Below are 24,780 nucleotides of genomic sequence, written 5' to 3'. Positions count from 1 at the left end.
GGGCAGTTGACTAGTTGATGGCAGTGCCTGGCTCCCAGGAAGCAACCGGCCTGTCCTCCCACTGGCTTATATGTGTAGAAGCAGCCAGGGGGATCTGCACGCTGCACCCACGCCAACACTGCCACTGAGGCTCCCTCTGTCTGGATTTTGTTGTGGGAGCAGCTCCTGGGATTGGATAATACACAGAGCTGTTTGGCCATGCCTCCGCATGGAAGCCAGAGGGGGAGCATACCGTCGCTTCTGAAAGCTGTTTGAGGTTAAGTGCTCCCCACAGCCTGTACTCTCATTGCCTTCCACACACCAAACATCTCAAAACCCAGACTGGAGCCCCCTGATGTACCCAAAATCCCTCATTTCTGGTCCCATCCCCAAACTCAAACATCCAGGCCAGAACCCATACCTCATCCCACACCGCAGCCCCCTGCACCAGCCTGGAGTCCCCATACACTGAATCCCTTGGCTCCAGAGCCCTCATTCCCAGTTGGAACCCTCACACCATCTGACATGCTAAACCACTGCCTCAGCCTGAAGCCCCTTCCCACACCCTGAACCCCTGAGGCCCAGCCCAGAGCCCCTTTCCTGCATCGCAAGTCCCTCATTCCTAGCCCCATATCAAAGCTTACGCTCCCCAGCCTGGAGCTCCTTCCCATTCATGGAACCTCTGATTTCTTGCTTCAACTCAGAACCCTCATCCCTTCCCAAACCCCAACCTGCTGAAAATGAGCAAGTGAGTGAGGGTGGGGAGAGCAAGTGACAGAGCGGGATAGAATGAGCGGGGCACCCCTCTGAGAAAGTGCATAGCAGTGGTCAGGGCAGGAGTGTTTGGTTTTGTGCAAGCAGGAAGTTAGGAACCCAAGATCCAACTCCTAGTTAAATCAATAGGAGGCATTTTTCCACTTACTTGAGAGGGAGTTGGACCAGATGCCAAAATCCTTAATTAGGTCCTCAAATAACAACGTTCTGGTTATCAGAGGCACTGAGCACCACCATCTTTCATTGTCTTAAGCGGGAGCTGCATACTCTCATGCCCACTGAAGATCTGATCACTTTTATTCATGGGCCTAAATATTGATTTTGATGCCTAGTTTTAGCCATCAGTGTATGCAAATCTGGACTGTGTGTATTTCATTTCTGTTTCAGACATATCCTTCCTTCCAAAATGTCCATTTTATAGATGAGGAAATATAGGCATAGTCAAGGTCAGCAATCTGCCCAAGGTAACAGAATAAGGTTATGGCCTAGTCAAAGGTTTTCAGGCCGTATTTTAACCGTAAAAGCACCCACATACATATAGTAATAGCATCCTGTGTACAAAAAATAAAAAAAAATAAAATAAAATCTCAGGGATGGAGTGTGCCTCTGGGCTGTGCATGGAAAGGATCCGCCCGGCATGTGCTTCTTCCTTCTTGTATAAGAAGCAGCCTCTGCAGCCCCACTTAATCCTGGCTTCTTTTAGGCCTCTGTGCTGTTTTGGCTATCCACCCTTGGAAAGAAGACAAATTGGGGCAGAAGCAGACAGGTCAAAATGATAATAAATTATGTTAATACTGAAGACATATATGTTGTCCTCTTCCCTGGCCCCAGGAGCAGACACTGGAAAAGTTAACACATACCAGGGTTGAACTGTCTTTTCCTTGAAAACCTTATGCTTTGGGATTCACTCTTGAAGGGGACCCTTGTGGTATTCACAGCCAGATGAATCCCTGGTATTGTGTCTCTAATATAGAATTACTGACAGGGACACAGTGTTATGAATAGACAGAGTTGGCCCTAGACTGCTGGCTATCTTGATTTCCCAGGGATTTGCACTATTAGATGGTTATTAGAAGGTTGGTCTCTTCTGAGGTGGGAAAGATTATGCTCCAGCATGAGAAAGACATGGGGGAAATTTGGAAGGAAACAGAAAGGATCGTCTGAAGTATTTTTTTGGTTAATTAAAATATGTTATAACTTGAATTTAAGACAACATAAATTTAAAGGGAAATGGGCAACAAAATCCATGTGTTCTATATCTCCATTTAGATGTGTCATATTACCCAGATGTCTCACAATTATTGAGGGATTTATCCTCACAATAACCTTCTCAGGTCAGAGAGAATTGTTATTCCCATAATAAGTGAAGTCCTCAAGGTCATGCTGGAAGTCTGTTGTAAAGCTCAGAAATGGCTCCAGATCTTGTGAGTCACAAGGGAAGGCCCTCAGCACAAAGCCATCCATCTTCCACACTCTTCCCTTAGATGTTCTCTAGCTGACTATGAAATTACTCACCTATTTTCAATTTCCATCTTTGTCTGATAGACCCATTAACATAGATGTGATTCAAAGTTAAAAAGTGACATCTGTTCAAAGTTGTGTTTCTTAAATATGGCCCAAGCTAGCAAAGAATTTAAGCATATTAATTTAGTTTAAGTGAATTATTTAGTTTCCTTTACCTGGATTAGTCACATACTTATGCTTAAGCATATGCTTAAATGTTAAATATATGCATATTTTTGCATAAGTATTCAGTTGTTTCTGCTATCAGTGTACAACTGCACCCAGAAAACAGGCACAGATTTGCCACATACCACACCACTGATAAACACAGATTTAATGTTATTTTTTTTCCTGGTTTTGGTCTGCTCTCCCTTTAAACCACATGCATAATTCCCATTAACTTTAAAGGTATTTGCAAGCACGTAAATTATTGTAGCTTCCACCATAAAACAACATTGGTATTATTTCATGTAATGCAGTACAACACAGTGAGGGCTATGTCAAATGAAATTTTGTTCTGTATTTGGTAGATAATTTGCTGACTTTGAAAGTCTCTTCACATGACAAGTATTTCTAAAACATTTTGAGGTATTGCAGAACTCCAGGGTACCCAGAAGTGCAATCATATTCTGGAACTAAATTATAAATGTGCTTACAAAATGCCTTCCCAAGATAGTCCTGTAAGACAGACAAATGGAATTTATTGCAAATAATTCTACTTTTACCAAATATGAATCCTGTCTATAGACTGGTCTCTAAAATAAAAGTTCTCAAATATTGAGCAAACTTTTATGTAGGGAGATTTAAATTATATTTAATAGTTGAAAAAAAATCAAGAAAATCTGAAATGTGGAAGTATTTATATAATCCTTCCCTGTACCAACTATAAATGCTGGATAAAGCAAAATAAGAACACAACTTCTGATCCTAACTCAGCTACTTAATTCACATCCAATATTTTAAATAATATTCATAATAAATATTTCCACAGGTAACAGATGGTTTATCACATCATTTCCCAATGGGGTCAGCTAATGCATCATGTCTCGAAATATAACTCTGGCTTTGGGAAATCTCCACAGTTTTCAGTAAATTGGTTTTAGTGTGAAGGCTACTAAAAGCAGCTGTTTCTGCTAAGTATGGAAAACTGTACTCGGTTTTTGCATAACCCAATCCAGAACATATGTCATTTAGGTATATGCCCCCTATTTCCAAAGGTATAACATATTTTACATGAAAATATAGGCAGCAACGTTACAGAACATTCATGTCAGGACTTTCTCATCATTTTATTTAATGAGAAAATGTAAACGTAATTGTACTTAGCATTCCACTTTATCAGAAGCACACTAACAATGTTTTTTCCCCTCCACTACTCATCTTTGTAACAAGCAGTTTGTGTCTCATATATGCAACTGCATTTTTCAAAATGTTAATTTTGGTACTTTCTACTTTGTGTTTCTTTTAGTGGCTCTCAATGCCTGTCTGAAGCAAATGACTTTATCTCCATATTGCAAATGGAAAACAGAGAGATTAAGTGATTCAAAATCACTATCAGAGTGAGTAAGTCTCTGGCACAGCTGGGAATACAACCACAGGCACCCAACTCCCAGTTGCCTGCAACTATAATCACTGGGACCATATCATATTCTCCACACACACAAGTAGAGGTTACAGGGACACAGCAAATCTCAGCATGGAGGAGAGTGGAAAAGAGTGAAATGCTGCTGCACTGCTTTGTTCCCACCTCCTGTTGTAAACCCACAGAAACCCTTCTACTGTATTAGGGCTGTGCTATTAGATAGAATATGGAATGAGCAGGACTGCAGAGAGACCTGCCAGTCCCCTGTCCAAGGGGAAAGAGGGCCCAGCTCCATGTGCCCAGAAGAGTAGGGGCCATGAGCGGAAGGGGTGCCCGGAACACACTGCACGGTCTCTGGTGACAATTTAAAGAGTCCAGGGTTCTGGCTGCTGCTACAATACTTGCAGCAGCAGCTAGGAATCCCAGACCCTTTTAAACCTACACACCATGAACAGCTGCCCCCCACACCCCTCCCCACCATCGCTGTTGGCAGCCCAGGGAAGAAGTCGAGGGCAGCATGTCCCACCAACCCATATACCTCTTTTAAATAAGTCAGAGGTGGGTAGTTTTCAGCTCTGCAGATTGAAATGACCTTCCAGAGAGGTCCCAGGGTAGTGAAGGATTTCTTAGCAGCATGGATTGTGCAGGAGTTGTGCTGTCAGGGAGATGGAATGCATGTAGGGGAGTTTGCGGGGAGAGACAGACCAAGTATAAGAGCTCCATTTTGCTTTTGTAGATCCTCAGGGACGTCCTAGGAGATGAAACCCCAAATCTTCTCCACAAAATAATTCTAATGGTAATAATTTACCTAGGGTATGCTCTCGCCCTAGTTAAACATCCTGCCTGTGCTATTCTTGTCTTCTCGATGCATCTTTTTATTACTCTGAAAACCCTCAACAACCTCCCAAAATTACTGGAAAAAGCAGTAAGCATGGTGCTGCTTCCAGATAATGAACATTTCAAGAGCACGTGTTACATCCTCACCTACTAGTCTTGTATCTCATTGTTCTATAGCTCTTACTGCAACATAGCACCAGACTCTATGCATGCCACTAACACCCCTAGAAATGTTGCCATTGATTTCTGTGGAAAAAACATCAAGTCCTTAAACTTTAAACTCTGGGAAGCACAGGGTATTTCTTTTCATATATCTGCACAGTGCCACGCATGTTAACAGTAATATTGAATAGCACACAGATATTCATCCCACACACACACTGTGAAGCAACATATACAAAACTGGTGGTCACCAATCTATATCAGAATCAAATGAGATGGGGTGTACTGGGCCCAGAGGTCCCTGCTGGAGGCTTTATGGCCCCACCACACCCAATTGCAGAAAAGAGCAATAGAGAAGTCCTCAAAGCTCCTTTGAGCACCTGTTTGAGAAGCAGCCAGTCAGGGCTCAGCAAGTAGTATAAAGCGAGCTTCTGGGCCAGACTCAGTTCAGTTCCTTACTGGAGCGGTAGGACAGGGCCACTGGCTGGCAGAGCTGCAGAGCCCTGTTCAGAGAGCAGAAGAGAAGGAGAAGGAGTCCTGAGCTGGTTGCTGGGACTCTCGTTTGACAAAGCCATGAAGTAAAATTGAAGTGAAGACAGCACAGGGCCATGGCGAAGCCGCCCAGGGAATGAGAGCAGCATTGGGACTTAAATGAATGGATACAGCAGACAGTTGCTATTGACAGGGTCCCTGGGCCAGGACCCAGTGTAGTGGGTGGGCCTGGGTTTCTCACAAGTCCCATTAGCCACTGGGAGGAGGGGGTGCCTGAACTGTAGCAATCAAGCTGGAGAGTTGCGGCCAGAAAGACAGAAGCAGCCCTGGGTACCATTCTATTTCCAAACAGGGAAAAACAAAGATAGTAAAGGGCACGAAGAGAGGCCCCTGTTAGACTTGTATCATGGAAGGGGTTTGCTTTGTTTTTGCTGAGTCACCACAGAGCCACTGCAAACAGACAGCGAAAGTACAAGCCCGTGCACTTGGGCAAGAGGCACTCACAAGCTTTGACTGCACCTTTTTACATTAAGATACTGATATAGTGGCACTAATTTTGCTGTTGTACCTTAACTTTTTCATTTCTGAATGTGGGGAAAATAATCAAATTAAATGAAAACAATCCTTGAGACTAAATTATTTGCCTTAAAGAAGGCAGTAGGGGTTGAACCTCTTTCATTCAGCACCCTTGGGATGAGACAATTTGCCACCAACACTTCCACTGCTTGATGGGTGTTTAGGGGTAAATTATCGGCAAATAACAGCACAGAACATGGTGAGCCAGGACTGGTGGCTGTAAACAAAATTTATGTGACCACAGGAAACTGGACCATGCCCATAACAACTGGTCATCTGGCTGATTAAAATCATGCCAGATTGCAGATGTTGCCATATAGGAGTTCAAGATTAGAGAGGTTCAACCTGTAGCACGAAATAGAGAGAAGGAAGAAGTAACTCTTGCAAGATCTATGGCCAGCTCTTTATGTGGTCTGGTGTCTCTCAACAGCTTAGAGTGTCTCAAATTCCAGAAGTGAAGATAATAAGTAATATATATTTATTATATTGCATTAGTACCAGAGACTCAATTATGATTAGAAACTCATTGTCCTTGTGCTATACACACACGTACTTAAAAAAAAATCCAGTCCTTAAAAATGAATACTGATGCCCAGAAATATTCTTAACATCCCTAAGATACATGTAAAACCAAATTATCAGCCAGTTGGCTAACTATTTGGGGAACTGGCATTCATTAAAACTGTGAGATAAAATTAATATACTGAACATGGATGGCCTTCTCAAAATTTTGTATGCCCAGTGGGATCTCCCTATTTCTATTCCTCAAAGTTAGTTTAAGAAATTCAATAATATTTTCAGAATGTTCTTTTGGTTGCAGGTAAGAAACCTAGTTTGGTTCTGAGCAAAGTACTTCTCGCTTATCTCTGGCAGGATTTCCCCTCCAACTCGGACAATTATCATATCTCCCTTTGTTAAGCAGACATCTTTATGGATGCTGGATATGACTCCAGAGAGCCTACTTTGTGTGCAGACACTGAAAATTGGTATGCCTCTTTCAGGTATTGTACGCTCAAGTTATAAGTTGTACTTCTTTGGTCCAGGACCCTTGGTACCGGGCTGGTCCTGAACGAGCAAATCTGCCAGACCAGTGGAGGTCAGTGCTGACCCCTCTGCTACCACTGGCTACCTGGCTTTGCTCCAGCAGCAGCAGAAGGGCTGGTTATGTCCAAGCAGGGACTGGGGTGGGAGGCATTCGGAGAATGGGCTTTGCAGCCACCCTGCCTCTTCCACAAGCCACCCTCCATCTGTGTTCCTCCCGCTCCCTTTCTGAGCTTTGAGTACTGCAAATGAGTCCTTTCATATGCTTTTTATCTCTGAAAATCAGCATAAGATGCAGTCCTGAAGACCTCTAAATCCTGTTGTTTATTATAATTAAAACAGGACTTAATATGTTCACTAATGTCAATATTAGTGGCTTTATGTTCTTTTAAATCTTTGACAGATAATATAAATAGCTTCCTCAACTGTGGCAAACAAAAACATAAACATTCAGGAAATGAGGGAGCCCCTTTGTCAAAGATTAAAAGAATATGAAACGAATACCATACTTACTAAGCAAATTCAGTCGTATGTTAGCTGCAATGAACAATAGTCTCAGAATGCTGCAATCTGCATCTTGTTTCAGACAAAGAAAAGGAACTTGTAAGAAGCACTGAAAATCAACGACCATTGTGATTTGCTATAACACCAACTGGGAGAGTGAAGTTGACACTGTGCCGCAGAGGGATGACGTTGAGGTCATCCAGTGGTATGGATGGTAATAAAAAGCATTATTCCTAGTTTTACCATGAAGTAATAAAGGTGTCCTCACTGAGATCCATTGTGGTTACTTGTCACCAGCTTCAGCACAACACTTCTTTCATACTGTGGACATTTGCTGTCATTCCACACTCTATACCCTAACCCCACTCCAACCTGTTCCCCCCAAAAGTTTATACAACCACTGGATGCTCATGCTTGCAGCTTCTCTGCTTGATGAAAAGAAGCATTGATTGCCAGACCTCACCAGAAACAAAACCTGCTGAAAATTTTTCTCTCCCCACCCATCGTTGCAGGAAAATATGATCACAGCATGAATCTGACCCTGGATCTGCAATGCAACACACACTGTATAGCAATTTGTATCAGACACATAGGACATTTTCTGTTAACTTGGATGGTTCCACCTTAACTGCTTCCCAGAATGTGGCTTTTATGGCTGCCATGAGAACTTAGGCCTAAGAGGAAGTGTGACCTCATAGTTAAGGTAAAGGACTAAAACTTGGATGATCTGTGCTCAATTACTTGCCCTGACAGAAACTTCCTCAGAGACCCTGTGCAAGTCACTTAATTTCTCTGTACCTCTGTTCCTCACCCGTCTGTCTTGTCTAATTTGACTGCAAATTCTTCAGGACAAGGACCCTTTGTTTCTAAATGTGCGTGTGCATGCACGTACATGTATATGTATAGTGCCTAGTTCCATGGGGCCCTAAGTGGAGTCTCATAAAAATGGACTGAACCAGCTGTACCAAGGAAAAATACACATTTTTGTCCTGCATACTTATGAGCACATTGTACAACTACCAGCAATGGCAGCTGAAATTTGCACAAAGTACAGTCTACGCGTCTGGTAAGTACAGATTCAAGCGAACAGAGTTCAACAGGAATGGTTCACCATTCCCCAAAGAGACTGCACTTCATCAACACCACACAGTTGGGGCTTTGCAGTTTGGGAATATCATTTTACCAGGAATTGTGGGACCAAGACAGAGAATAACTGCTTTATGTGCCTCATCTCACCTCCCTCTCCAAGGTTGAATTCCAGCAGGGGATTAATACTGACTGTTTGACTCATGCTCAGCATTTGAGGAGTAGGGTGTGTGTGCACAGGCAGGCAGCCAATGGCAACAGGGAGTATCAGGGAAGAACATTCCCTCCAGGAAGATGCTCCAGGACCGCAGGGTTTCCTTCAATATGTAAATAGAGGGAGTTGCCACAGGAAAAACAAAAGGCTGATAACAAGTAAAACACTGAGAGGGAATGGTTTTCTTTTCAATGTCATGTACAGAGATACTAGATTCTTACAGTATAGTAACCAGAATTACTTATAAGAGCCAAAATACAAACTGGAATGAAACACTATTGGCAGGAGTTTGTTTCCGTAAGCGCTAGGAGGTAGACTTTCCCACAGATCCAAGCATTACACACCCCATCAGTTTTAAGACTATAATCCCTCCGATAGAACCTCCTGTGTGCAATGAATATGAATCAGCTCTACTTACTCATTTCTCTCCAGACTGATGACTAGTTGCTTACTTTCAGCTTGTATTAGAAACTTCAGCAGTGCTGGGTGGCTCTGAAAAATGAAAAAGAGGACAGCTATGTTCAATGCCAATAATATTCTCTTGAGGTCTGATTCTGCAATGCACTGAGCACGCAAATCCCGCTGTCTACAATGGCAACTGTGTACAGCCCTTGTTGCTGGAAGGGAGAATGTAATGTTGAGAGACCATTGTTTCTTAACCACTAACTCAACATCTCATAAGTAATATTTCTCTCTTAAAAACAGAGAATGGCAGAATGGGTATTGCTAAGTTATCACACTTGCTTCATAAAGACAGATGAAAGACTCTGTGCTTGTTAAACACTAATGTCACTTGCCCTCTTATTGAGATCAAACTGTGGCAGGAATACAGCTTGGAATCAGTTTCTAAGATAGAACCACAACAGCACATTGAAAGCAGTTTCTGAGGGCCTCCTGGAACGTCCCCAATACAATTCTGAAACAATCTTTCTTCTCCAAATGCTGTTGTAACATTTTACCACTTCTCATGAAAAGCTCTTACTCACTGCAACATTTTTTAAAATGAGGTATGGCTGAAGCAGACTTGTAATTAACTATGTTCATAGTCACACCTAGTGCCCTCCTTATCTGTACCAAATCTGCAGTGCTGAGACTGGGGAGTTAGCTATTTGGCTCCTATCAAAATACTCATGTACTTGAATCTTGTGGTTCATTACTCTTTGAACTGGGTCCTACATTCTGTTTTGGTCAGTAGATCCCCTGTAGCTTTAATTTACTTTTTGAAAACTGTCTAAATTTATGTCAGCCAATCAAAGCAGAAACACGTGAATTTTAGTAATTTATCACTTCATTAATTTATGGAGAAATGCTTCCAAATTTCTGATTTATTGACCAAAGTCTGTTTTACCTCAGAGCGACTAAATGACAGCATGTCCTTGAAGTATGAATATTTATAAGTGATTTAGAAAATCACAACTCTTTATTAAAATTGAAATCATCATGGTGAAATTTCTGTATGTGTGTGTGGGAGGTCGAGGCTGAATGACAAATTCACTATAATAAAAATGCAGGAAATCTCCAACTCTTCCAAACACGCCATTAAGCACAAACAGTACTTTTAAAGAGATGTGGTCACTTCCATCTTAAATTACTTGTTTCAGGTACCTCTAGTGCAGATTCACATTCTGCTTTATTTCCCCCTTGCAAAACAGTAACAATATTCAAATACTGTATCCTAGTGTTCTTTGCAGTAAGTAGATCCCTCTAGAATACCAAATAAATGCTTCTGACTGTAGCCTTGGCATTCACAAGACACATGGGAGTCATTTATTTGTATGAATATTTAGAAGTAATTTTGATTATGACTTTAATATTAGTGCACTGATTCCAAAGCCCAGAAGATATGCACACCACAGAATTTAAAAAGGACAAAACAGAATTAACTATAATGTTACACAGTAAAGAATTAAGATATTGCAGCACCATAATGGGTTCTCCAAGCCTTAAGGCTCTTTAGTTAATGTGTAAATAGTAGATATGTTTATTCATGAGTTCATAATAAAATTTCATTGACAGTCAATTAACATTAGCAAGCTGTAATATTAAAATGAGGCAGAGGAGTATGTACCATCAAAAGATAAAGCTGTCATTCTTCAAAAGGTGCACGGGTAATTTAAAGTAATATTCCATACATAACACTGAGTCCTTTTGTCACTGCTAGAGAAGGATGGTCCAGTGGTTTGGTTTTGCACCTGGACCATACGAGATCACAGTTCAATTTCCTATACCTTTATAGACTCCCTAAGAGTCCAAAGTGACTTATGGCCTTGCTCCTGATGTGGAAAATAAATGGAAATAATAGCTCTTCCCTATCTTACAGGGATGTTGAGAGGATAACTAAACTGGAGATTGTAAGGTGCTCAGCTTTTGTGATAACAGAGACCACATATAAATTTTATATAGATGTATAGTATTTCAAACAGACAAAAGAATCAGAGATTATTCTGAGAAAGGTGGGGTTTAATGCATAATTCTCTGAAACATGTTGAATATCATTTTGTAGGAAGTTATGCTAAAGTTCCCCTAAATTCTTTGTGCATTTTTGTTACAAGTCTTTCGAAATTGTATTTGTTTCTTGCAAGGAATAATAATTTCCAGTTTAAGGCAACTTTTTGAAAATGGATTCCAAGATTCAGTAGAATCCCTCTTCATAGATGCTGATGTCTGTTAAATGCTTTATATTTTCTGCTTAGAATAGCCAACAAAAAGCCCACCGTATCATTGTGTTATGTGAAAAGTGTTATGTACTCTCTCTTTTAGAAAGAGACAAAAAAAATGTGTGCAGTCATTTATTGTAAAGCACAAGCAAAAAAAAATAATGAGGGATATAGGTCATTAATTTCCTTGCTGACACTACTTATTCTATGTGGAAGATTCTTCAATATTACAAAATGTGAAACTAAAATGTTTATATTAAAGATACATTACTTACACTACTACAAACACTACAGACTGCCAAGTCTGTAACTGCTTTTACAAACAGCATATTGCTTTCTGACCTGTTCTACATCAATATCCCACCAATCCACTGTTTTTTCAGTATGCAGCTAGTACTCATATGAGACTGGAGAATGGTTTGTGTATTAAGAAAAGGTCCTTATTCTGTGACATTTAAAGTATTAATGTTGTTTCCTTCACTTCTCTCTTAATTCAGAGTACCTAACTTCATTTCAATATGCACTCTCCCACCACATTATCCTAAATCATGTAATTCTGTTACATTGAATCTAAATTTTAAAAAATGAGTGCAAACTTACAGTCAACTGCTTTGTTTTGATGTTTGGTGTCCCCCCTCCCCCGTCTTTTTGGTTTAAATTAGGATATATTTATTTAGTGCAATATATTTAGTAATCCAAGAAAAAAATATCCCAGCACTGAATAACATTACAGAATTTGAATTGGACCATCAATTGAGACCAGGCAGGAATTTCTCTGACAAATCCACTGACAGATAAGTAAAACCAGTAATGGACTAACTAACTAATTTCTTGTGAATGAGATGCTACTCTGTTGTTCACAGAACCAGACCAAAATAGAGAAAGATATGACGTATCCAAGAGACAACTGGCAGGAAAAAGGCCTCCCATGTCTTAAAAGGGAACTAGAATTAATATGCATGTCTACCTGATGAGTAGATTTAAGCAATGACCTTTAGATTTATTGCTCTTCTGGAATATGAGTGATTGAGAAATACAAGCACAAGTTGACTGGAAAACGTCATTTGTTCCATAAAAAAAAATGCTGGCTTCAAAAATCCCATGCTCCTAATTGGATAAAAACAGTTGTAATTTGTGACGATATCCATCATCCACTGGAATTGTTATAAACAACTGCTTCCTCATCTGGATTCATTCCCTAGCACTGAAGCTCCTTTCAGGAGAGCTATTTGAAACATGAAGATATATAGATCTCATAGAGCAGGAAGGCTGTATCTACACTACCTCCCTACTTCGAAGGGAGGATGGTAAGTAGGGTGTCGGGAAGATTAGTAATGAGGTGCTTTGATGCATATGCAGCACTTCATTAAGCTAATTCTCCCGCGGGGCAACTCCAAAGTGTCAAACTTCAAAGCGCTGGCTCACATGTAACCGCAACTAACCCACCAGTACTTCGAAGTGCCTGGGCAACTTCAAAGTCCCTTCACTCCTCAAAATTGCCCAGGGACTTTGAAGTACCAGCAGGCGAGCTGCAACTACACACAAGCTGGCACTTCAAAGTTTAACACTGTGGAGTTGCTGTGGGGGAGAATTAGCTTAATGAAGTACTATGTAAGCAGTGCAGCACTTCATTAATAATCTCCTGACACCCTACATACCATCCTCCCTTCAAAGTAGGGACAAGCCTGAAGGGACCTTGAGGGGTCATCAAGTCCAGGCTCCCGCACTCACAACAGGACCTATCACCATCACCAACAGCTTTTGTTCGTTAATGTAACCTGCCGCCAGGCCCTCTCTAGGGTTGAGCTCACAACCCCGGGTTTAAAAGGTCAATGCTCTAACCACTGAGCTAGCCCTACTTGCTCACCTGTAGGCATTCTGTACTCACTTTTCCTCAGTGGTGCTTGGTTCTAAAAAAATGCTACAAGTAAACATGGAACCAAAATAGACAGGCAAGCTTTGCACGAATAAAAATGAGACCATAGATCTTCACATTGAATGAATACTGCATGGGATGTACTGGGGAGAAATACTTTGAGACACAAGCATATGAAATTAGGTTTGGGGGATGTTTCTGCCTTGTGCAAAGCCTAGGTCACACATATATTTTACTAAATTTGCCCACAGCTGTTGAATGTGATTTCCTCACAGAATGCACCAAGCATATGCAAATGTTGAGCACAGGGAACTGACTGACCATCAGAAGGGATGATAATTAAGTCCACCTAAGACAAAGACTCCATTATTTTATGTTTCTTTTGGACTATGTCACTGGACTCTGTTACCCCAGAAGAGGGTTGAATTTTTGTTGTGACCAAGATGGCAGGCAGAGCCACAAACTACCAGAACAGACTGAAAACCCTATTTCAGAAGCTGATGTAGAGCAGTGCAGTGCTTTCTTCCCTACAAAGAAGCACATAGAAAGTTGAGACACAATGACAACCTAGTGGAGAATGTGGGAGCTCTGTAGATCCCTAGAATCAAGGGGATATTGCAACAATACAGAAAATCCAGTGATAGAAGGGAGACAACAGGCAAACATTTTCCGGGGTACTCCTTTTTCAGAAGCAGGAAGGTATTTAAGAATGAGGAAAATGTTCTGTGGCTAATGGCAGAAGACCAACAACATAGGAATAACAGAGGCAGACCCAGCCCATCCTCCCATAAATGTCTAGAAAACCTGTTTGCTGTTGAACAGCAGAAGCAGTGGACAGAGCATCAGGAACAGCTCCTAAAACAGCTGGAGAAATAGGCTCTAAGGAGTCTCGTGGTCAGGAAAAGGTAGCTCAGGGAGGCCTATAGCTGGATTAGCAGAGCTTGGTCAAAAATATGATACTGACATCTTCTGTGATCAGACTTGAGGGTCATCTTGGGTGGTGTCAGCTCACAAACCCAAGGATGAACAGGATTATGGGATTTGCTTCAACACAGAGCCAATTAAGGCTTTATCAAACTTATCTTCTCCAAGTTACTACAAGTTTAGATTCACAAGGTACACATTAGCAAGCAAGACGCACAACAGGAATGTATGTGCCATGTACCAGCAATGCCCCACTGCAATTTACATTGGCCAAACTGGACAGTCTCTAAGTAAAATAATAAATGGACATACATCGGACATCAGGAACAGCAACATACACAAACCTGTAGGAGAACATTTCAATCTCCCTGGACATTCAGTAACAGGTTTAAAAGTAGCAGTCCTACAACAAAAAAATTTCAAAAATAAAAGGGAGAGAGAAATCTCTGAGCTGCAGTTCATTTGCAAATTTGACTCCAACAACCAAGGATTAAACAGAGACTGGCAGTGGCTGGCCCCTTACAAAAGCAGTTTCTCTGCACTGGACATTCACACCTCCACATTAGAACCTGACAATGGTCCACATCTCCCAGACTGATCTGACTTGTTTTTTCTCCTCTCTTGATGCATACTACTGGTACTGGGCCATTTCCACCCTGACTGAATAAACCTTGTCAGCTCTGGCCCTCCTTTTTACTGGGCCCCAATGTTTAAATACTAAATACTCTGAACCCCCCCTCCCCTCCAACTCATGCATCTGATGAAGTGGGTCTTTGCCCATGAAAGCTTATGCTCCAAAATATCTGTTAGTCTACAAGGTGCCACAGGACTTTGCGTTGTTCTCAAAGATACAGACTAACACAGCTACCTCTCTGACAACAGGAATATATATGACTAGATAAGAAGTGTTTTGGTACATCCCTTCCTGCCATGGGGAGTTCCAGTTCCAAAGTGCCTCACATCAGGGCACATTAAATGTGGCTCCAGCTGGGGCAATAACCGAGACACCCCTGAGACAGAGAGTCCCCACTGAAACTCAGTGAGGGGCAGGACCTTACAGTGATTTTCTCCCTTAGCTGTTTACTGGGTGTGTACATGCTGGCTCAATGCCACTTCTAACGTCCTCACAGGGTGGAAGCCAAGGTTGCTCTGTACTCGTTTCTTAGGTTCCCATGTTCAAATGCAGGTGTCAGGGTTGATATGGCTATCTGGTGTTTATGTTTGCAGGGTTTTAAGGCTGTAACATAGGGGTGGGAATTTGGTTGTATTACTGGGATGGAAGTTTCCCCTCTTCATCTCTGAGGCCTGCAGGTTGCTCTTTAAGGTTTGTAGGCCTGCAGAGACGCCTGCTGGCATTTTACATGACAGTGGCCACAGGAGCCCCTTTTCTATTGCAAGTAGCCCAGGCAGCATATTCCAACATCTTTCCACAAATGTTTGTCCCATGAATGTAAAGCCCAAGTATACAGGGTAAAGACAAATAAATCGCTGCCCTATTTTCAAACAAGCTTTGAGATTAAAAAACATTCAGAGAGATACTCCCAACAACTTGTTTTTAGGTAAGACTAATCAAATATGAAACAGGGACACAATCCTATAAACCTTTAGACTAATTAGCACTATCATTAAAAGTAAGTGTTCAACTTCCACAGGGCAGGGGCAAATCATATGATTTGCTAAAACAATCTGAAATACCCTGTCAGAGGTAAGGGAAACCCCACCTCTATCCTGACGATAAGTATAAACGACCCATTGTTCCATGTGTCCTACCTGTCCCTCTCTGTACCTGAAGTACAATAAATCTGCTATAGCTTCCAAGGTTGCAGGGGTCTTTTTTCCAGTGATGACCAAGAAAGACAAGTTATAAATATTTACCTTTATTAGGGACCATTTAAAAGAAATTATTTCTAGAATAAAGAGTTAGACAGCAATTCTAGGTTTCTATGAAAAGCTACAGATATGCATCCACAATGTTCATATGGTTGTAAAAACAGAAAAAGAACAGTAGTTTCATGTTGCAGTGAAAATGAAGCCTTCCAAGGAGGAAGATAAAGCTACAATGGTTATCTCAAGATGCAAGTGAAATAACCCAGTGTCATCTACAATACCATCTTTCATTTCAGTGCATTCCTTCCAAGTCCTTTTATTTCCTGATTGCTTATGTTATGGTCCCAGGGGTCAGTGTTAAAGAGCATAAGCTACAAAGGACAGGATGTCTTTAGAGAAAAATATAGTACACTGCATTCATTTTCAATAGACATCTACTTTAAAGATGAATTGCACAAGAGTTTTATAGGGAAGACAGTTCAGATTTTCCAGGACTGGGGAAAAACCCCCACATACTTGTGACAGAGAAGGATGTGTCTGCCCCAAACTGTAAACTCCACTGTATTTTGCAATCTCCACTATGTTCTAAACATACATATAACAGTCTATTGTGATGCAGCTTCACTGAAGAACTATTACTGTGAAGCCACCACAACCCAGTATAGGGACATTTGTCCCTCAGCTGCTGAACACCATGAAACAATGGATTTTCTAAGAAGGATAACCATATGGCTGATGCATGTGCAGCTTCTTAGCCTGGGCACATGGAAAAAGGAGAGAAAATACATTGAAGTGGGGAGGTTGAGGCTCTGAGCAGTGAGACAATCATTGCCACATGGAAACTGGAATTGTAAGAGAGAGATAGAGAGAGCAGAGTGTGTTGTGCCAAGTCTGAATGCTGATACACTTCAGCCTTATGTGTAAGAAGTGAAATCAGCCACAAGGAAGGGCTTCTCAAGACTTTTATTTTCAAAGATCAGCAACTCAAATGATTTTAAATGTCAAGTGAATGTGGTTAAGATTTGCTTTTGCTAAGATTGTGTTGCTTGCTTTCATGCCATGTTGTCCCCAAAAGCAGTTAAACTTCAGGTTGAAACTCTCTATTTCAGAGCTCTTTCATCTGGCCAACTCCGTAGTCCAGCATGATTTTAGTTAGCCAGATGACCGCTTATCATGAGTGTGGCCTAGTTTCCTGTGGTCCGATAGCCTACATCTACACAAAGCTGGGCTGCTAGCAATGTGATGCAAACGAGAGGCTCTCTAAAATGCAAATAACCACTCATTTGCATAGTCACATGGCTAATCTACACACTCCCATGGGATTGCGGTGCTGGCAAAGGCTGCTGTCATCAGAAAATGCACTGTGTAGAAGTGGTTCTGTCAGCGAAGATCCCTTTTGTTGGCACCCCCTTATCCCTGATTGTTTCCAGGGATAAGAGGCTTCCGACAAAGGGGGTTTCCTCTGACAGAACTATGTCTACACATCTTGTTTTCTGACAACAGCAGCCTCTGCCAGAAGGGCAATCCCGTGGGACTATGCAAATACTCATAGCCATAAAGTTTGTTTACACCTACCAGTCATGGTTCTCAGTGTTCTGCACTCTTCTGTAGTTGTATTTTATACTTAAATGTCTTCTAAGAGCCCAGTAAACAGTGGAAGTGCTGGTAATGTGCCAAAAAAACTGACCTTCCACCATCTGGCAAATTCTCTTTTTTGGCACCCATCAGGCCCCGAACGTGCCAGATGAGAGAGGCTGAACCTGTTAGAAGCCAGAGTGCCCATAGCTAGGTGGAACTCTGTGGGTGGAGGAGAGGTGGGATATACAAGGAAGTGAGAGCCTCAGAAGGTCTGAGACGCTGGTTGTAGGGTCTAAAGTGCTGACCTTCTGAATTCCACATCCCAAGGAGACCTAAACAAGAGGTTCAAGCCTAGCAAGGAACAACTTAATTAAAAGCACATGGGATCCAGCAGTCCAGTTTACTCAGACAAGACTGGTGGCTGTATGGTCAGTGCCCTATGTCCAGAGTTGCGTCCTAATCTGATGCTGCACTCACAGGTGACATTAAGATAAAACAGAGCAGGTTTTGTTATAAGTAAAATTCATAGTTATTATTCAATATTTATAAACTTCATGTTTGACTCCCACCAGTTCATTTTTCTACCAAACAGACAAATGAAAATGCATCATTGTTGAAACATATTTTGCTCTGCTTACATGTTGCTTTGCCTAAGCCTGTGGAGAAAAAAGCAAATATATGTTATTTTATTGTGAAATCTTACAATACAAAAACTTAACAGAGTAGGCAGAGAGAAAACAAAAGTTCTCTGTCTGGGCAGCCAGAACTTTAAACAACAATAAACAGAACTTGTTACGGAAAGCCCACTGCAATCTGAGTAATTGTAATAATATGAACAAGCTGCTGATGATAACCACCAATTTAAAATCTAGACAAACTTCTTTCATAAACTCCCTCATATAAGGATTCACATTTTGCAGATGATCCATCATGCATAGTGTTAAAAGTAAAGTTCATTTCCCTTCCTCTAATGACACTACTACCATCCATTTCTAAATGCTGCCTTTACACAAAGAAGGATCATCAGAATGCAAAAATAAGCACAATAAATCAAATTCAAACACTGACTAGGTAAGTCAAGGGATACAAATAGCAGCTTCTAACACCATGTGAATTGTGTTCAAACACCTTGCAAAATATTCTCCCAACAGCCAAATCCTTTAGCACATGCCACCACTCCTAGACCTCCACATCTTCTGGATTCCAGTATAATTCCCCAAACCTGTAACTGAATAATGAACCTGATAGTAACATCAGATCCTACAAGTGTCTCCTCTCCACCCTTCTAAAGGTTGCTTATTACTGCACACATTTAAAGGGCACACATCCCTTTAGCATATGGGCATGGTAGGATAAAAGGTTTAATGAAAATTACAGGGAAGGTTCACGTATGTAAGAATTAAGCATCTTCTTGATCATTTTTCAGAGTGCTGAGTTCTTGTCTGTCTGAGATGTCCTAAGAGGGGACAGAGGAGTACCCGTGCCCCTTCCCATGCAACCCATATGTTAAGTTGGGGAGGAGGAAAAAGAAACCATAAACAGATGGGAGATAGTAGAGCATCAAAAGAAATGAACTGCTATGGGGGCCCTGGTCATAGTGGAGAGCTGGACTGGGAGAAATCAGTCAGGTCAATGTGAGCACATGTGGGGGAAGTTGGCGGGTTGAGATCAGTGGACTATGACATCAACTCTGAAGTCTGTCCGCCTTATACCAGCCCACCTGATCCTCACACTCTCTCCCTCTCTTCTGTCTCAGCACAGCAGTTTCTCCACCCCAAGGAGAAAGAACGAAGCAGAAGGTGGGGTCAGAAAAACAGAAGACACCTTAATAAAAGTGATCGGCTAGCTCTAGCTGCTAATTAGTGGTGCTATGGTGATTACTGCAGCAATGACTTGGGGATATAAACACATTATCCATTAGAAAATGCACTGAAGACCCCTGCTCAATTCACTGACGAAGAAGAGCACTAAACAGCCACAAAGAATGCTTCAAAAGGCCAACATACTCTTTTTTTACCACTGAGGTAGGATTGCAGACACTTTGCTGCCTCTCCTTTCAACACAAAATCAGGCAGGGCTCACATAACTTCTTCATGCTCTCCAAACATCCTTCTCTAAAGCAGGTCCATTAGCATCCTTCAAGCATACCGCTCCTAATCAGGAGAGTGTTCCAATCTTGCCATTTACATTAATGCATTGTAGCCCATCTCCTTATATAAAAATTTAACTGTGTTATCCATTGTTGCAGTTAATTCTTACGTAATCAATGTGTGAGGAATTGCTTTAAGTGGTAGGCATAAGTGTAGGAATATGTAACATATTATAGGGGTATAGGATTAATACGGATACAGTAAACCCTCAAAATCCTGCTGCCCCCAGCCCTGGCTCAACCTCTGGCCTTGTGCAGCCCCAGTTCAACACCCACCACAGTCCGGCTTACCACCCACGGCCCGGCTCTGGCTCACCACCAGCGGCCTGGCTCATCACCCCTGTACGTGGCTCTGGCTCAACCGCCCAAGCCCCGCTTCAAACCCTCAGCACGTGGCTTCGGCTCAACTCCCTCCTTGCTCCAGCTCAACCCCTACTGCCTGGCTCACCACCTGAGCACGGCTCTGGCTCAGCATTGCCATGTGCGGCTCTGGCTCAACCCCCCTGCCTCAGTTCAACCTCCTGCATGCAGCTCTGGCTCAACTCCACCCCCGCCCTACCTCCTTCAGCCCTAACCTACCCCAGGCTTAACCCCCTGCCCGGCCCCCTCCCAGGGCCCCAACCCACTGCTAGGCTTAACCCTCCCCAACTGCCCCTCCCCCCCGCAACCCCAGGACACACCTTTCTGCTGTTTCCCTGGTTGCAGAACATGAGTTCCACCAGGGAAAACAGCTGCCCCGACTTACGTGAAATTTGAGTTATGAGAAGGTGCATGGACATGCAACCCCTGCATAACTCGAGGGACTACTGAATACTACTGATAAGAGATATAAATAAGGCTGTAAAGCAAGCCAGAGGTCTGCCTAACTTCAGCTTAGCCATATCAAGCCTTACATAAACTTCTTTCAGGCCTGAGTTAGTTGACCAAGGGATAACCCTGTACCACGCAAAGTTGCAAAAGTATCATAAAATACATCTCAAAGGTGATGTTTAAGAATACCTACTACATTATGCCTGTCACTGCCACAAAATGCCCAATTATAACAAGGGAAATCCTGCAATGACCACAAATTATGATGGGGACTTACTGACAAAAATGTTAATGAAGATATGGAGAACAGAGAAAACAGCCAATGAGAAGTAAGGCAACCCAACATTTAGGGAAAGTCCAGAAAATGGATGTCAACTCATGTGCTTATGTGTAAGGGTTAAGAACATGAGAGTAACAATGAAAAGGTTACTCCCCAGCATGAATGGGGGGTAAGAATTCATCAAGAACCCCTCTACAAATGATCACCTGTGGAAAGATATTTATCTCCCCAAAAAGATGTATGTATGAAAGCTTTGGGCTGGGTCTACATGTGCCCCTTCCTTTCGAAAGGGGCATGTTAATGAGCAGGTTCGAAATATGTTCATGAGGCACTGCAATGAATATGCAACGCCTCATTAGCATAATGGCGGCCGCAGTGATTCAAAAGTGCGGCTTTTCAAATCGCGCGCTGCCCATGGAGACGGGACCTTCCGAAAGGACCCCCCCCAGTTTTCGAAAGCCCTTCTTCCGATCACCAAATAGGAAGCTGCACTTTCGAATCACTGTGGCTGCCATTATGCTAATGAGGCGCTGCATATTCATTGCAGCACCTCATTAGCATATTTCGAACCTGCCCATTAACATGCCCCTTTTGAAAGGAAGGGGCAAGTGTAGACCCAGCCTTGATGTTAGATACTTTATGATTTATTTCTCTCTATGTGTGCCTCAGTAGTTGAGGCTTTTTCCACCTGCTTAATAAAATGTTTAACAAAAGACAATTGACAACATGCAAGTGTTGCTGCAGTCAGTGCTCTTATCCCTCATATGCTCCTAGGCGTCTCCAACTCTAATGATATTTCTAACAGTGTTTCACACCCTACTAATTCTGATGCCACAGTCCTTAGAAAATGTGAACCTTCGGCTCAGGTCCTGTGGTTTAAGATACGGCTGTTAATACCAACAATCAATATCATAAAGATTACTTTGTTTGATTTCAAAAGCTTGTAGTTTGAGTAGTGTACTAAAAGACTAAGAGAAATTTCAGAAATCTCATATACCCAAATAGGTCCACTCAGTACGCTGACTACGCTTGACAATTCAACAGTCGTTGGAACAGCAAGAACAAGCAGTTTCCTTCTCTGAGTAAACTCTCAAGGCTGCCCAGCTGAATCCTTAAATTGTTTAATTATTTGGCTTAATTTGTATGCTGTTCTCCCCTTTTGGACCCTCTTCGCTTCAGACCAGTCACTGTTTCAGTGCATTAACTTTGTGCCAAAAATCCCTTAATTCAGACTTCATGCTCTTTAAACATCTCTCTATAAGACGTGGCTCAGCTTGAATCTTCTTTGCTAATTTGTTTTTGCAATCACAGATGTGCTTCCAGATTAATGTTCCTTTTTGTATGAAAAATAATGGAATGTGAGCCAGAAGAGTCAGTACCTAATTCCTCCTTCTTTAAACTCCAATTTGTCTTTGATGATCTTTTAAAGATGATAAATGAGTTACTACCAAAAAGATAACATTTTATATAGACTAATGGAAGAGGAGATTTTACATCTCATTTCAGGATACTTGGAGGAACTTTCCAAAGCTCTATTCCTAAGGTCAATGAATCATTTTTATATTCTTGACTGTGCTCTATTTGAAATAAAGATCTATAGCTTGTCTAGGAAAATTAATGACTATACCATTCCATGAACTATATATCCACATTTTTCTGAGTAATTAGAAATGGGATTCATTTTGTAATATGTTGTCCGTACATCTTCATTCCTGTACAAAATGAATCACTGACACTAACTAATGCAGAAAGCTCAAACTATTGTCCAAAAAAAATCATTCCTTAGGATAAAAGGATACAGTCTGGATTCTTTCAGGAAAGAAAACAAACGATGTTCTATTCTGAGCAATACCCCATACCTCAAAATATTAGCAGCCAACAAGGGAGAATTATGACCTTTCAACATGGTTTCCAAAAGAGCTGAAGGCACACTTTGGCATTACTCTGTATTTACTTCCTTTTGACAATTTGTGCATCTTCCAGTCACTAAAAATATAATGAACTGGGCAAAACCCCATCATGGGTCCACTTAAACACTCATCAAAATTGATAGATGGGAATACACCCTTCATTTAACATAATTAAGAATAAATCATCCACAAGCCCGCACCTAAGACCAAAGGGTTAAGTGAATCCCTCCAGAAGATTTATGTATGTATGTGGAGGAGAAGGGATTGTGTTAAATATAAAAAAGGAAGAAGAGAGAGGACCAGGAAGGCACAAAGACAATCTGAAAGGACTGATGAAAGGATGGAAGAAACCTGGAGAAAGGTTTTTTGGGTCAGGAATGCAGACTGAGAAGTGCTGTGTTGCTTGTTATTTGATCCCTTCTCTTTTTAGAGACCTTGTACACTCTTTGACTATGTCTACACGGGCAGACTATGTCAACAGAGAAATCTCGGCAGTACCTCTGATGACAGATTGTATATACACATAAAAGGAGATTGAAAAAGCAATCCACTCTTTTGACAGAGAGTGGCCACACTGCCCTGCCCTCTCTGAACAGAATGGCTGACCGGAAGCTCTGAAAACAGGGCTGCCCAGGGTACCGGAAGCCCTTTATGTCAATAGAAGTGTCTACATGGGCATGCTGTCAACAAAACACTGTCAACAGAGGCACCATTCCTGATTGGGAACCAGGATAACACTGCCAACTGAACAGCTGAATTTTGCCAGCAAATCCTCAAGAGAGCACTTTAGCCATGAAGATGCTCAGTGAGTTTTGTTGACAAAAGGGCTGTTCTATGGACAGGAGCTGCCTGTGTAAATGTGGCCTTTACAAATAAACTTAACTGCATTGAACTTCTGGCTAGCCAGGTAAGTCAAAAAAAAAAGGCGGGGGGGTGTAATATCTATAGATATCATGTATGAGGAGGGCAGCTTACAAAGCAAAGTGACACATAAATACTTTTGCTTTAGAGAAGTCCCCAAAGTATTTTAAGCTAAATGAGACAGTAAAACATAACCTGAGCATTCTTTCATGACAAATTAATTCCTACCCCACAGAAGGGACATCACTTGACCAGGTCAGGCCTATGCTACAAACTTATATTGCTATAACTACACCACTCAGGAGTGTGAAAAATCCACATCCCTCAGTGATGCAACTATACTGACCTAACCCCAGGGTAGACAGGTGTTGATGACAGGTCTCTTGTCGGCATAGCTACTGCCTGCCATGCAGGTTGATTAACTACGCTGACGTGGGCACTTTTCTGGCATAGTAGCATCTCTACTGAAATGATGCAGCTGCACTTCTGAGACATTTCAAGTAGAGATCTGCCCTCAGACTTTTCAAACCATTGTACAATCTCAGTACATCAAAAATTGTTACAGTGCAATAAATATCTTGCTAGCAAGATTTTCAAATGAGATTACTTTTTTAAAAAATATTTTCAAATAGACCACAAAGCTCAAAGATGAAACTTACAAATCAGTACTTTCTAGGACAAGCTCTCTCACATGACATACCAGAAAAGTTTGTATATTCAAAAAAGTAAGTCCTTCTACTAAGGTTATACAAATTAATGTATTGTAGATCAGCAAAGAGCTCTTCATGCTAAACCAACTAGAAATACCATATCCTTCCTCTATTTGAAGGGCATGAGGGAAAACAACCCACAATAAGGTAACAGATAATCAATTATCAGAGCTGGCTTCAGTGTCATTCCTGAAACTTTTAGCTCCTTAGAGAAAAAAAAACAAAAATAAATGCACTACAGCAGTCTGAGATAACAGAAGGAAAAATATCTCAAAACCTATTCACAACCCATGTTATAAAAGTTCAGTCACCTTCCAATACCTCCCTCATCCCACCAGATGTAAACAAATAAAATACTTTTCTTGTGTGTTAAACTGTGCAGCGAACAAAATGGAAAGTCTTCAGGAGGCTCATGAAGGACTGTAATTAACTAATGGCAGTTCCAGGG

The 24,780-nt window shown here is 41.6% G+C and overlaps 1 protein-coding gene and 1 long non-coding RNA gene across 6 annotated transcripts in view; one reads left to right on the top strand and one right to left on the bottom strand.

Moving 5' to 3' along the window:
• ADAM12 (ADAM metallopeptidase domain 12) overlaps positions 1-24,780 on the bottom strand; it is a 322,879-nt gene that overhangs the window by 241,298 nt on the left and 56,801 nt on the right. For all 5 annotated transcript variants that reach the window (XM_075000469.1, XM_075000470.1, XM_075000471.1 and 2 more), the window contains exon 3: positions 9,169-9,242. In XM_075000469.1, the coding sequence (XP_074856570.1) occupies positions 9,169-9,242 (74 nt within the window). The remainder of the gene's footprint in view (positions 1-9,168; positions 9,243-24,780) is intronic.
• On the top strand, positions 3,762-7,567 carry LOC142016003 (uncharacterized). Its single transcript, XR_012646257.1, has 3 exons — positions 3,762-3,815; positions 6,779-6,906; positions 7,533-7,567. It is a non-coding gene; the product is annotated as an uncharacterized LOC142016003 (long non-coding RNA).

Source organism: Carettochelys insculpta, chromosome 7 (assembly GCF_033958435.1).
Source record: "Carettochelys insculpta isolate YL-2023 chromosome 7, ASM3395843v1, whole genome shotgun sequence".
Classification (NCBI taxonomy): Eukaryota; Metazoa; Chordata; order Testudines; family Carettochelyidae; genus Carettochelys; species Carettochelys insculpta.
This window is presented reverse-complemented; position numbering and strand designations above follow the sequence as displayed.